Source organism: Phyllostomus discolor, chromosome 13 (assembly GCF_004126475.2).
Source record: "Phyllostomus discolor isolate MPI-MPIP mPhyDis1 chromosome 13, mPhyDis1.pri.v3, whole genome shotgun sequence".
In the NCBI taxonomy this organism is placed as follows: Eukaryota; Metazoa; Chordata; class Mammalia; order Chiroptera; family Phyllostomidae; genus Phyllostomus; species Phyllostomus discolor.
Genome location: NC_040915.2, coordinates 18,476,846 through 18,491,336, shown reverse-complemented (window position 1 = coordinate 18,491,336; position 14,491 = coordinate 18,476,846). Strand labels below are relative to the sequence as shown.

Genomic DNA, 14,491 nt, shown 5'->3' with positions numbered 1-14,491 from the left:
GAAAAAAAGGAAACCGCTCCCTGAACATGTGAGATTTTATTTAAGACTTGAAGTATGCATAGGAATGTGCCTCGCTTTGATGAGAGTGAAGACCAGGACAGGCTTATCCTGACTGATCTTATGTAAGCTAACTTGTCTCTGCCCCCTGGGATTTAGTTTCCTTCTTAGCAAAATAAAAACCTGTCATGATAAAACTTCCCCAAAGGATGTAGAACTGTCAGAGTAACTCCCCAAAAAGTCAGGCTTCATTGAGAGCAGGTGACAGGGATGGCACTGGGGGGGACAGGCTGTTGGACGACCCCAAGGCTATTGGCCCCCAGGCCATGGCTGCAGCTGGAACTGTGATGGACAAAAGAGATTGCTTCTGATCTCCCAGGAGGTCAGCCTAAAGAAAAGGTTGGAACAGCCTGGTCCATAGTGCCGCACTCAAGAATCTCCCAAATCTGCCAATTTATTGCTTATTTTTGCCATTTGATGTTGCAATCCGGCATGTGAAAGTCAGCTGGGGAATTTCTTGTCTCTGGGCCCCGCCCCACCCGACTCCAGGGCCCTTCTCACTTGGCACCTAAAATGGGTCACCTTTATCTTTCCCTCCTCCTAGGCTTCTGGTTTCCCTTTCAGAGAGCTCTTTCTGCTCTTGGGCCTCCCTCCAGGCACTCCTGCCATTGCCTGAGAGCCTCCCCTCTCCTTCTAAACACTCCTTCCTCTCCTGGTGGCCCTGCTCTTATCTGTGATGACATTAGGTATATCCGAGTCTAATTCCACGGATGGAGTTAATGACTACTAACTGTTCATTTGCTATACCTCCCAGAAAGGTAACTGCTTTTTAACAGCAGCTTTTTGTAAGCAATGCCTAATGCAAACACAGGGCTCTCCAACAAGGACCCTTTGGGGCTCCATAACCCTAAAGAATCTTTTCAGAAGCTCTTCCTGCTCTCATAGCTCTGCCATTGCTGTATCGTAATAGTTTATTGCTACTCCTTTTTCCTGCAGTACGTACTCCTTGGAGCAGGGGTGGGATCTCTTATTCCGTATCCCTGTTACTCAGCCTAATGCCTAATAAAACATCAGAGTGGCAACAAATGGTTGGACACAGTGATGAGACAAGTGATTTAGGACAAGGTATTTGGACAACTTTGTTACTCCGACCCTTCAAAGCCAAAACGTGAAATTAAATACTTTCCTCCAGAGGTTCTCCAACTTTAAAGTACAAATCACTTGAATTGTTAAACCTGCAGATTCCTTGTCTATTCCCAGAGAGGCAGTGAAATCTGCATTCATCACAAGCTCGCCAGGTGAATTTGGTGCAAAAACACTGGATCTCCCCTGTGGGCTGTTTGTCTTTGGATAAATGATCCTCTTTGCCTGTTCCCTCTTCTGTAAAACAGGGTTGTTCAGAGAACCAAAGAGAAAAAGATGCAAAAGCATGCATGCACCAAACAGTAAAAATGGTGCAGGGCAAACCACTTGCATCAGAATCACCTCTCTGAGAAAATTTCACATTCCTTTTTTAATCCTCAAGCTCGGATATGGTTTTGTTGCTTTCAGTGAGAGAGGAAGAGAAGGAGGGATGGAGGGAAGGAAAAAAGGGAGAGGGGAAGAGAGAGAAACATTGATATGAGAAAGAGAGAGAGAAAAAGAGAGGAAGAAGGGAGAGGGGGAGAGAGAGAGAGAGAGAGAGAGAATCATCAGTATGAGAAACATTGATCTGTTCTCTCCTATACTCGCCCCATCAAGGGATCAAACCTGCAACCTAGGTACATAGGTATGTGCCCTGACCGGGGATCAAACCCACAACCTTTTGGTGTACAGGATGATGTTGTAATCAGTCAAGCCACCCAGCCGGGGCAGGAAATTTCATATTTGCTCTTTCAGCCCTTCCCTATCCTGCATCCAGGTAGACAGGGTACCTAGGCCTGGCACTCACTCTGTCACTTGAACTTGGGACTGCAGAGGTCTTCGTGGAGATCAAGAAGTGCTGGCTGCTTCGGAGTGGCCCTTTGGAAGCCGGGTGCTAGCCTCGTTGCTCTTGTCTCTGTAGGGAGGAGGCAGGGTGTTTGTTTTGTTTTATTTTTAGGATTTGGGGATTTTATTCCCCCTGAGTTCTTGGAGGATAATTGCAGGCAGCATCATCAGTGATTGTATTTTCCCTCAAAAAGTATTTTCGCCCTCAGGAAGTATTTACTAAGTGTCTACCACTGACCCAGGAGGTATTTACTAAATGCTTACCTTTTATCTAAGGCTGAACTATGAAAAGTGGAGGCAAGCCTGTTCATGAATTCCGTAATACCTTTGCTTGAATGATATATTATTTTTGCTAAAACAAATCACCACCAAAAAAATATAAAGCTTCTTTCAGAAGCTGCCTCCTGTATATTATATTCATCCATTCGCTCAATCACAAATACTAGTTGAGTATCTAATTTGTTCCAGGCACTGCGGGAGGCACTTGGGGCACAAAGATAAATTAGGCATTGATATTGCCCTCAACCAGTTTACAATTTAATTATTTAGACAAGATAGGTAAGTAAATGCGATAAGATACTGTGATTAAGGGCTGATATTAGTGTTGTAGACAATAGGAAACATTTGAAGCACTTACATTATTCTAGGTACTATGCCAAACTCTTTGTATGAACCATCATATTTTGCCCTTAAAATATCATGTAAGATTCTATTATTGTCTTTATTAGACATGTAATGAAGCTCAGAGATGTTAAGTGAATTTTCCAAAGTCACACAGCAAGTCGATATCAAAGGCAGGCTTAACCCCAGGCTGGGTAATTGTAGCACCACCCTCTTAACCACACTTTCTCTTTCCTGCTCTGAGGTTGGTATTGACCATAGATCCGAGAAGCCAACAACAGTAAGAACAACACTGACAGTGACAGTTTATCAAGTGTGTACCACATGCCAGGTGCCTCGTGTGCTTATTGTCTTATTCCATCCAAGAATACAAGAGGAAACCCTTGTTGTTCCCATTTTACAGATGCAGAAACTGAGACTCACAGGTATTAAAGTTTTGTTCCCATCTCCCCAACTGGTAACTGAAGGCACTGAGATTCAAACTTGGGTCAGGTTGACCCCAAAGCCCACAGTCCTTCCACTTTGACTGCTGATCAGGGGTTGAACATTCAGCATCTCTCAGAAAGACATCTCAGGATATGCTCTTCTTTTGTGAGTTTGGGATTACGCAATGAAGCAAACCACTTAGGCGTTGTTTAGACAGGCACCTTACTTGGGATGGCCCACCCTGGCTAGGTCTCTGGGTCTACGGAAGTGATGGATTATATGATTATCGGTGGGCTAAATGTCCTCTCCTTGCTGGTAGTTGTCATCATGTCACAAGGATCCAAAAGTCAAAGAGAGAGTACTCTATATTGGTGGGAGAGTCCATCTACCTCAAAACCGCCTGGACTGTTGTCACCATAATTATTTTATGGTTCTGAGTCTTTGCTGTCTTGGGCAGACCAACACATGCCTGCCATGTTGTTAGGTATTTTTTGTAGAGAACAGAGCCTATAAAGGATTAAAAATTATTCTACCGGCTTTCAAGATACAGTTTTATATTAAATCTTATTTTTTAAAAACCCACTCTGGGGAATATTGGTTTTCTTTTATAGACCATTTAAATCATTTCCTTGTGGCCCTGAATGAGGTACAAAATACATTTGCTTCTTTCTCTTCATTATATACAATAGTGTCTTTGAAAAGACTTATAAATCCCAAACCAATGCCTTGTGCTTTGCATTCTAGTGGTAAGGCTTCCAAAGTCATTACTATTTCATAGGTCAAAACTGAACCAATTCCTCAATCCAAATTACCTTCATTTGGGGGTGGATCCTGTGTTTTAATATTCATTCATCCTCTCTCTCTCTCTCTCTCTCCCTCTCTCTCTCTGCCCCCACTCCTCATTTGAATCCCAGTGAGACTTTGGGTAAAGTTGTGTAATCCTTGATCAACTTACTTTTTCCATGTTTTCATATGCCATCAAGGTGCACGGGTTGTGTGAAGGGTCGGGTTGCTTGGGCTCAGTCTCTATTGTTGTCCTGTGACTTTAAACTTGGACAGCAAATAACTCAGAACCAAGTTGTTGCCGCGGCATGAGGGCCAGCAGGAAGGAAAAAACAGCCGTAGTGGAACACAGAATCTGTCTGTGTTCGCCCTCCGTCACCGACTGCTCAACCCAGCTTTAGGCTTCACCTAAATGATAAATGGTCCTATTGTTTGGGTTTCGTATTAAAAAAATAGAACCAAATCTAGATTAAGCGGGGACAGAGACCCACTTCATTGCACTGTACTTTAATATTCCTGAGACCCATGGCATTACGGGTGGCTCCTTTCAACAGCCGTCGTTCTCCAGGGCAGAGCACTGTGCTGCCTTTGTTTCATCTGATCTTTCCGCTAAATAAGAGATGGTCACTTATCCTCACGACTCCCATATCCTGCTGGATTTCTGTTGCTAGAAGAGAAACTGACCACACGGGAAAAGGTAGAGGTTTCAGGCAGGGCAGTTCTGCGTGTTTACAGGCAGGACTGACTTACTCAGCAAATCCTGCTCGGAGGAGCTGCAGCCAATGAAGAGCCTATATCCCGGCTTGCTTGGGGGCTTCTGAGTTTGAGCTGCATGCAGAAATGTAAGGCAGTGCTTCCTGGTGCTGATGGCAAAATGGGACCCAGCTCCAGTCATTCCTCAGGCTCCCCAGCTTTGCAGACCGGGGAGGGAGCCGACACAACACACACATCGGTGATGTAGCCAGCTTTAAAGGCCGGGAGAATCCTTATGGATTCAGGAGACTGGTTTGTTATTTAGATTTTTATTTTATTTTTTTTTTCTGTTTTGGAAGATGAAATGCTTCTCTCGTTACCTGCCTTACATCTTCAGACCTCCGAATACCATCCTCTCTTCCAGCTGCCACACGGAAGGTACAGACCAGAGAGGGAGAGTGTCTGGGTGGGTGGGGAAAAGTGGGCTAGTGGATGACTTCCCACAGGCTCTGCTGATACTGTTTGCTGTAGCTCCTGGATGCTGTCGTTCCTGGCAAAAGCTGGGATCTGACAGCTTAGATCTGCTTCTAGAATTGCTCTGTCTTCTTACAAGGAAAGGGAAGTATTTTCTGAAAAGCAGGATAATGTTGCAAAGATGATCTCAAAGCTGATACAGCCGATGAGAAAAAATTCACAAATATTTTGCCAATTTCCCTTGTTCTACTTAACATGCAAACAAGTAATTGGAACTAATGTTAAGGGAAAAAAAATTGCTGTACTTGCTGCCACATACATTTATCCAAGCTCTCTGTTTTTGTCACTGTCTGTTTAATAACTTGGTGCCTGCCCAAGAAAGCAATTAGCAAAATAGAATTAGCTCACTCCACGACGGTGGAGTGCTGATCGCTGGATTGGTTTGCTCCGAGGCTGTACTTGGGTTGCAGAGCAGGAAGAGCAGAGCCGACTCTCAGCACTTACTGGCAATGTGGTCCGTGGGGGTCCGGAGTTAGGGTCTTAACACGGGGGTGAGCTGAGCCTGGGGCCAACACTCCCCAGTACCTGGTCCTACTGCCTTCTAACCTAGCATGATATGCACACATGTGTATGTGCACTTATGTGTGAGCGTGTGTGCCTTGTAAACATTCCGGCCACTGCAGCTTTCAACATTTCTAGAGTCATTAGCTGCTCCTGCATCTTCTGGATGTGATTTTGCCTGTTTCTTCAGATCTGACACATCCTTGGGAAAAGGGCTGTTACGAGACAAGCAACTGACGGGCCATTTTTCAGCCTTAGGGGTTGTCCTACAAGAAGTATCGGATTGAAGAGCACTGAGGAGGGTGAGGGGCTGCCATACCACCCCAGGTCAAACCTCGCTCCCCCGGAAGTGAACTTGCGTTTCTCACCCACAGAGGGGGAGCCTGGGACTGGGGGCTGTGTGTATAAAGTGAAAGAAACATTTGTCATGCTGTAAGGTGATTTTTGATCAGTACCCCCAGGAAAAGGGAGTAGACATTTGGGATCAACCTTGAATTGAGACCGAGGATGGCACTTTTCATAGACATTGCTATTTCATAGGGTTTGTTTTTTTTTTAATTGGATATTTCCCTTAAAAATTTTATCAGTAGCTAAAGGGATGACCCATTGAGAGATCTTTCTTCCCCCATAGAGAGGAACTTAGTGAGTCTCTGTACATTTTGGGGAGTGGGGGCAGGGTAGAAATCTCCAGGGGAACTTTCCAAATACGAAAGATCTAAACTCATACGGGAAGCTGCTTAGATAACTATTCTCTATTTCTGATCGGTCCCCTGTCCTCTCCTCCCAGTTTAGACTTGGAGAACCCAAACATTTGGTCTATTCAATTACTATTTTATATTATTAATCAAACTAAAGATTTTCCCTCATAGAGACGAAAACAGCACAGCAATAACTTTCTTGAACTGTTCTTCAATCAAATTTAGCTGATTTATTCCATCAAAATGAAAATTACATTTTATCCATGCCAAAACAAACAACCTCTGATTCATCAACCACCACCAGCTTTAGGTGAGTGGGAGTGAAGATACAGAGCATGTGTTTAAGTTTGTTGTAAACCCAGTGAAGGCCGTGGGCAAGCATAGCGGCCCCTGTCAATCACTGACTTCATGGGGGAGGTACCAGGAAGTAGTGGAAAGGCATGAGTTAAATACCAAGAAATCAGGGCCAGGTCACTTAATGGCTTTACGTGCAATCCCAATTTTATCTATAAAATGAAAATTAAAACTACTCTCAGGATGCTGAGAATTATATGTGATAATTAAATCCCTCCAAAAAGCCTGGTATATGATAGAGGCTATTTATTTTTGAGACCCACGCCCCATGCACTTTCTTAGATATTCGTTTTCTTTGCTTATTACACTATCTTTAGCAATGAGTCATTTTCTCAAACACATCACACTGTCACTAGAAACTAGTTACACTTATTTAGAGTTTGAGGAGGAAAATATGTCAGAATGAATTCGAGTTTGCATTTTTCTTTTTATGTTATTAGCACCATGTCACTCTGTAGTCTATGTTGGAAAAGTTATGGCTGGGAACTTCATATTTTATTTAATTGAAAAAATGGAGAATGAATAATTTGTGTATATCCCTGAGAAAATCAAATAAGTACAAATGACTCAAACAATCCCCTTGAAAGTAATTATAGAACAACTGTAAGAGCTTCAACTGATTCCTGGGCTGTTCAGGGGGTGGAACCATCCTACTTAAAAGATGGGTTGCCCTCTCAGCTTTGTCTTGACATTGCTTTTTTTTTCCCCAATACCAGAGGATCCCAGGCTTTGAATTCCAGCTGTGCCACCTGCCAACTGGGCAATGTTTGGTAGTTATTTAACTTCCCTGTGCCTCAGTTTCCTCATGTGTGAAACATGGGTACTGATACTCCATTGGGTAGTCGCAGAGGAATACATTCAGAATGCCATCCACAGGGTGATGCTGGTGATGATGATGATGATAATAATAATCAGCCCCCACTTGTATTGCACTTACTGTGTCTAAGACATTACTAAGCATATTATATACAGTGACACATTTGTGCATAGGGTAAATCAACAATATGGACTCTACAAATACTAGTTCCTTTTCTCAGCCTTCAAGCCTGTTTCTTCATCCATCAGAGAGAAACTTGGGTTCTCCATGTTGTAGTCAAATAATGTTTTGAAATATGATCGTGTTACCACACCCCCCAAACACAAACACACTTACACTTAAAATCTCTCAATGTCTTCCCATCACCTACAAGCCCTACGTATTCTGACCCCTGCCTGATCTCAGACACACTCCATCTCGCCTGGTCTCGAGCCACACAGGCTGTCATTGGTTTCTCAGGATTTTCCCTCCAAGCGTAGTGTTTGGAGATGGTTCTGTCTTCCCTTGGCCTTATTTTGTGTTCGCTGTGGCCCTCAACCCTCAGCTCAAGCTGAAGGGCCATCCCATTGCTCTACATCAAAGGACCCAGTATAGTCTGTGGGTGGTGAGAAGACTGATATACCTGTTAACATCTGTCTCCCCTAGACTGAAAGCTTCGTGGAAGCAGGTGCCACGTGTACTTTTGCTCTCTTGTACCCCCAGTACTAGAGCAATACCAAGTACTTAATAAGCACGTCCCACATTTTTATTGAATGAGAAGATGACACGCACCAAGGTTGTCGTATAGATACATTTTAAAAACACCTGTGAAAAGCATTCTGCAAAGCGTTAACTCCTACATGAGTGCAAGTTGTTTTCACCATTGCCAGTTGGGCGCTTTCTGTGGTCATACTCAAGGGGACTGGTTTCATTTCCACACTGTATTTTAACTTGCAATAAGAAGATAGGAACAGGAAAAAAAAGGACAAGTAAATCACGTGGATGCACAAACAGGGCTTTGAGAAGACAGGTGGCCCCTCTTCAATTCTCTGTGGGCCTCATTAAAGGAGCACAGAGCTCCTTCCCTGTGGTAGGGAAGGATTCAACCAGCAGAATGATTTCAGGATTCGAGGAACAGAATCCCAATGCAGCCACAGAGGAACCCTTCCAACCAGGACAGAGGAGATGGGGTGACCCTCAGGAAAAAGCGAGCCAGAAAGGTAGGAGGAGCCTTGCCTGATACTCTGCAGTGGACCTCATTTGGCCCCTGACACGGGAAGCGATCTAACAAGTGCATGGAAGCACTTCCTTTTCCTAAAAGGACAAGGGTGCTGTGCTTTGGCACGTGCCATGTCCTCTCTCTGAGCTGTCTTTGTCGTGTGTCCATGCTGCCAATCCCTCTGCAACCTTTAAAACTCGGCTCCAGTCAAGCCTTTCTAGGAAGCCTTCCACAGCAGCTCCAAAGATGGAGTTGCTGTGATGAGTCACAGGAGCCCCGATCGCAGTGGGAAGAAGAAATGTGGGGGGAAGCAGAGAGGCAGCACCAGGCCCGTGGATCGCTGGCCGTGTGCTGAGAGCCATGCCTGTGTGATCTTATGTGCTCCTCACTCTACCTGTTGTACCAAATGCTGCTGTCTCCACCATACAGGCGAGGAAGCTGACATACACCTGACTTGCCAGAGCCACAGTGAGTAAAACAGCAGAGCTGAGACTCAAGTCCAAACTGTCTGAATCAAAAATCAGTGCTCTTAACCTTTACTTTGCATGTTTATTTCTGACTCTCGGTGTGAGAGCAGCCTTCATATTATAGTGAAACAGTCTGTTAACACATCTGTCTCCTGGCAGCCGGGAGCAGCTCGGGCACAAGGATGCTGCCCACTCGGTTTTCAGTCTCTGCATCCTGCTTACACAGAGCTGTACTCTGAGAAGATGCTCAAGAAATTCTTCTTCAGTGAAGGATAGGATGAGACAGTCAATACACAAATTCTTCTCTATCACTCGTGCTCCTTCCTGAGAAGGAAAGTTCTGGAAACAGAATATTTTTCAGTGACACCCAAAAGCAGGCTTGGTGGAAGTCTACAAGCATATACACACACACACACACACACACAGAGGAAAAAATACACACTTTTCTACCTCAAACGCCATAAATAATAATAACCAAAACATACAATGCTTCTCTTCGCTAGGCACAATTGCACTATGTGTCAATGGATGTGTGTCCGGGTGTCTGTGTTCCTTGCAATAATCCAGTGAGGTCAATACTGTTATTATCTTCATTTTATCTACGAGGAAACCAAGACAGAGAAGTTAGGTGACGTGCCCAAGGCCACACAGCTGCTAAGTGCAAGGTTAAAATTAGAACCCATGCGTTCTGATTTGGAGGTGGATTCGGAGAAGGGATTCATGGCTATTTTTGTGCCTTCGTATGTACTTATGGAATTCTTATTTTTCACAGTTTTGGAACTGTCATCCCCTTCCCCATATGTAGAACCAATCCACTCTTTAGACCCACATCAAATGCACTTTCACCCACAGCTTTCCCTGAAGACTCATTGTCTCGTCATCGCAAATACACACCGATATTTAATGTCTATCCTAAATGCACGCTGTGATTCTCTGTAATGAGGAAACAATATTATACCACCGGAAGGGAGCGTTGTAAGGATCAAGATTAAAATCTCACTTTGTTTGACACTGCTTACATTTACATTTTTTTTACATTTTTCTGTACAACAGATGAATTGTCTCTGCTTTCATCCAAGGCCAGCCCCCCACTTGTGAGCTGGACCCCATATCTGACCCCACTCAAGCCCCTCCCTCTGCATTTGTCCCCTCTCTCTCTGTTGTCACCAAGTCTTTCCTCTCGACAGGATCATGTTTGCAGTCCCCAAGCAAACTGTGAGTCATTTCACTTTAAAAACTCATTTTATGCTCCCATGTCCCTCTCCAGCTACTGCCATTGGTGCAGATAATCGCTGCTTCGTTCTTGAGTTTCTTGTCTTGGTCTGAAGGCCCACATCTTTTCTGTTTCTTTCTCCCTCATTGGCTGGTCCTCCTCAGACTTTCCTGCTGGTTCCTCGTCATCTTCCTGAACTGTAAATATTGTAGCCTCGGGCTCAGTCCTCTCACTGGTCTGTGCTTGCTATTATGTGATCTCAGCCAGTGCCACGGTCTTAAATGTCACTTATTCCTTCTATATCTCACCCCAAATGCAGACCATGCATCCAACTGCCTATCGACATCCCCACTGGAATGCACAGTAGAGACTGCAAAACAGAACTCCTGGTTTCCTCTCGAGAAAAACCCTGTTTGTCCAGCATGTGTCTGTCTCCAACTCTGTTAAGTGAGAACTACATCCTCTTGGTTACTCAAGCCCAAGACCTTGGAGTCATCCTTTATTTCCTTCTTTTTCCATATCCTTCTTCCAATTCTACAGTTAATCCTCTGGGCCTGACCTCCTAAAAATATCCGGAATCCAATCATGTCTTATCACAGCCACCACTCAAATATTTCTTTATCAGAGAGGCCCTTCCTGGCCTTCCTATCTAAAATCAATCTCTCTCCCTCTCCCCCTCTTTCCATCTCTCTCCCTCTACTTCTTTGTTACTTTTATCTTGCTTTTTTTATTCCATATCATTTATCTTTACCCAACGTGTTATATATCCATTCACTTACTTGTTCCTGTCTTTTCACACCATAGAATAATAGAATGGAAGCTGCAAGAAACAAGAACTTTCTGTTTTGTTCATTTCTGTATCTCCAGTACCCAGTGTCTAGCACACAGGAAGCATGCAATGCATACTTGTTGATTGAATGAATGGATATGTGTATGAATGAACATTTATGTTGTTAGTAATAAAGTGAAAAGAATGGGCTCTAGAACCAGATGAACCTAAGTTCCAATCTAAGCACTGATAATTAATTGCTCAGTGACCTTCAGTGACTTCATTGGTGTTATTTCCTTCTTTAATAATAACATATTGAAGTATTATTATAAAGGTGAAAATGATATTTGTAAACCCCCTAGTATAGTGCCTGTGAATATTCAGTGAATGGGACTTGATATTTCTTCTGTGTTCGCTACTGCACTTACCACAGCCACAGTCTCCAGGAGGCATCAATAGTTTGGTTGAATTTTGGCCTACTTACATAGCTAGTACTGACTGTAGGCTCATTATAGGCAAACTCTGTGCTAAACATTTTATAGTTACTACTTCACATAAATCTCACAAAACATCATGATACAAATATTGTTATCAGTCCCCATTTTACAGGTGAGACAGCAAGGCACAGAACAGTACAGTAACTTCCCCCCAACCACACAGCTAATATGTAGCTCAAGGTTCGCACCCAGACTGCCTGATGCTAGTGCAGGTTCTTATCTACCTGCAACATTTTAGGCATTGCTCTCAGCCTGTGGAAACTTAAAAGATGAAAAAGACTCATTCCTCTTTTAAGAAGCTACAGTCTGGCAAGGAGAGAAAGGCGTGCACACACAACTCTACAGGTGGGTTTTAACCCTGGCTGTGCAGGGAAGTCACCTGTGGCAAATGCCAAGGGCTGTCTCTAGCACAGCCCTAGGGCATTAGGCTCCATGGAGGTGGGCCCAAGGAGTCCTAGCTTTTAAGGTTCCCCAGTGAATCTTATGAGCTGCCAGAGGCAGGAACCTGAGGCTGTGATAAACAACAGTCAGGGCTGAGGGTGTATTCAAAGCTCAGAAGAGCTCTGGGAGAAAGCGATTGATCAACTGTGGGTCCCTTTGGAATGGCAGAGTAGAGTCCTGCCACTGAGAAGAGGTCGTTTTTAGTCAAGATCATCAATGTCTGGCAGCTAAGTGGCTGTCCTGGAAAGATTCAAGGTCAGTGTCATCCACTTACACATTTACGGGAACTCTACTGAGCATTTGTCTGCTTTATGGTAGCTGTGAGTTGGCCTCAAGATTTTATATGCAGGTACTGGCTACAGTATCTGCCTGCTACAGGAAAAGGCATTCAATTAGTTGGGGTTTAGCTTTGTCCTCTAGAAAAATGAGGATAAAAACTATGCACATGTCAAAGAGTTTCTTTGGTAAGTAAATGTGATAATTCATGCAAGGTATATAGTGGGGTGTCCAGAGTTAGCTGCAGTTATTAGCAATGCGGTTCGTGTGAGTGGAAGCCCCAGAAGTCCACTCTTGCCTTATTAACCTTGAACAATGTGGTGATGGAAAGCATCCTGGGCCAGGGGAGGGATACCTACATTCTGGTTCTCCTCTGACGTTGCTGTCCCTTAGGAAGTTGGCTAGTCCTGCTATGCCTTGGAGTTCAAAGGGACTATCAGAAAACCTGGTGGTGCTGGTGTGAGTTAAGTGATAGTGACTTCTGAAATATGTCCCCCTCTTGAGTGTCCCATATTAAATCAGAAGCTGGGAGTCATAACCCATTTTTTAAAGGTCCTAGTAAATATCTGTAAGGAACTTAGCAGATCATAATAAATAAGGAGGCCAGCTCTGGCCTGGTGGCTCAGTTGGTTGGAGCATTGCCCCATACACCCCTCCCCAAAAAGGTTGTGGGTCCCTGGTCAGGGCACATACCTACATTGCAGGTTTGAGCCCCTGTTGGGGTGTGTACAATCCCCAGTTTGGCGCCGATGATCCCCGGTCCAGGTGTGGTAGTGGTGTGCAGTCCAGGCATGTACAGGAGGCAACCAATCAGTGCTTCTCTCTCCCATCGATATTTCTTTTTTTCCCTTCTTTTGTCTCTAAAAGCAATGAAAAAATATCCTCAGGTGAGGATAAAAAATGTTTTTAAATAAAGAGGACTGAAAATAATATTCAAAAAAGTCAGCTAAGACCCCTGTACCCTGCATGCATTATTATCACCTGCAGATAATCATGGAGACAGTTCTGCAAGGGAGCGGCCAGTCCACAGGTGAAGATACTGAGAGAGGGCTGGAGAGACGGAACATCTAGTCGGGAAAGACTTTGGCTTTGGAGTCCAATAAATCTGTGTCCTAAATAGGAGTTAAAGTGATTCATCTCCCATGTCTGTTTTCTCACCTATAAAATGGGAGTAACACTGCTTTGTTTTTATGCTTATCGTATGGATTCAAGACATTCATTAAGTGAACTGTGCCCAGTAGCCATCTAGTATCACTAGGTGATATCTACATGTACCGAGATAGTATCTTTGTCCGGGTTATACAGAGGTAACACCAGGCTGGTCTGGTTGTAATTCCTGGTTTCCTCCCATTCCACTGCATTCCCATAAAAAACACTGTGGGGTGGTTTTTTTTTTTTTCATTCTTTAATTCTTTCAACCTCCATCACCTTCACTGGTGCTCGCTTGTAATGTACACTGGTCAGGGCTCTTCTGATTTGTGTTTCTGAATTCATTGTTTGTCTTCGGTACTTGTGCCCCAAGGCAATTCCTTCATTTTGACTCAATTTTATAACCCTAATAGAAAAATCACCGGCAGTGAAATCATCAGCATCCCTAGAGAGACTGGCCCATTAGTTTTCTGAGTCATTGTTCCTCCACGGGCAGACTAAGCTGGGAGAAAAGATGGGCCGAGGTGGCCAAGGCCTTCATCTTCCCAGGTGTCTGCAAAAGCAGTTAGTAGGAAGAGCAAACAGGATGCAAATCAACATATGGTTTCAAAGGTGTGCATGAACACCTTCTCTGAAGCCTATTGTTGATGCATGGGAATGTCCCCTTTCTAGAAGTTTTAGGAGCAAATTGAGTAGTCAGTGAACCTCCTTGCAAGAGACATTATTGATTTATTCAAAAACACACCTACAGAATGTCCCTGTGATGTATCATATATGGGCTAGGCAATAGGTTCACAGGAGATTCAAATAGATGTGGTTCCTGCCCTGATGGAGGACAAATAAATTAATGTAAATAGTGGCAGGTGCTGCAATGGAGAGGCCATGACATATGTTAGAACAAGGCCTGGTAGGATTGTGTAATGAATATGAAGACCAGAACATCCTCTCTGATGTGTCATTTGACCTGAGATCTGAAGGATAAGTAGAACTTAACTGGGCGGAATGCAAGAGAGAGAATATTCCAGGCAAAGGAGAGCCTCTTTACAAGGTCGTGTCACCAGAGGGTGATGGTGAACAGCAGGTCCTGAA

At 44.0% G+C, this 14,491-nt stretch overlaps 1 protein-coding gene across 4 annotated transcripts in view; it reads left to right on the top strand.

The window, feature by feature from the left end:
* The window catches only part of PPP2R2B (protein phosphatase 2 regulatory subunit Bbeta), a 484,254-nt gene that overhangs the window by 28,338 nt on the left and 441,425 nt on the right, over positions 1 to 14,491 (top strand). Inside the window, exon 1 of one of the 4 annotated variants that reach the window (XM_028527612.2) lies at positions 4,495 to 4,926. The exons of 2 other annotated variants lie outside the window; for them this stretch is intronic. In XM_028527612.2, the coding sequence (XP_028383413.1) occupies positions 4,853 to 4,926 (74 nt within the window). In that variant the 5' untranslated portion in view covers positions 4,495 to 4,852. Of the gene's footprint in view, positions 1 to 4,494; positions 4,927 to 14,491 lie in introns of those variants that run through there. One more of the 4 variants, XM_028527616.2, reaches the window with a different exon arrangement.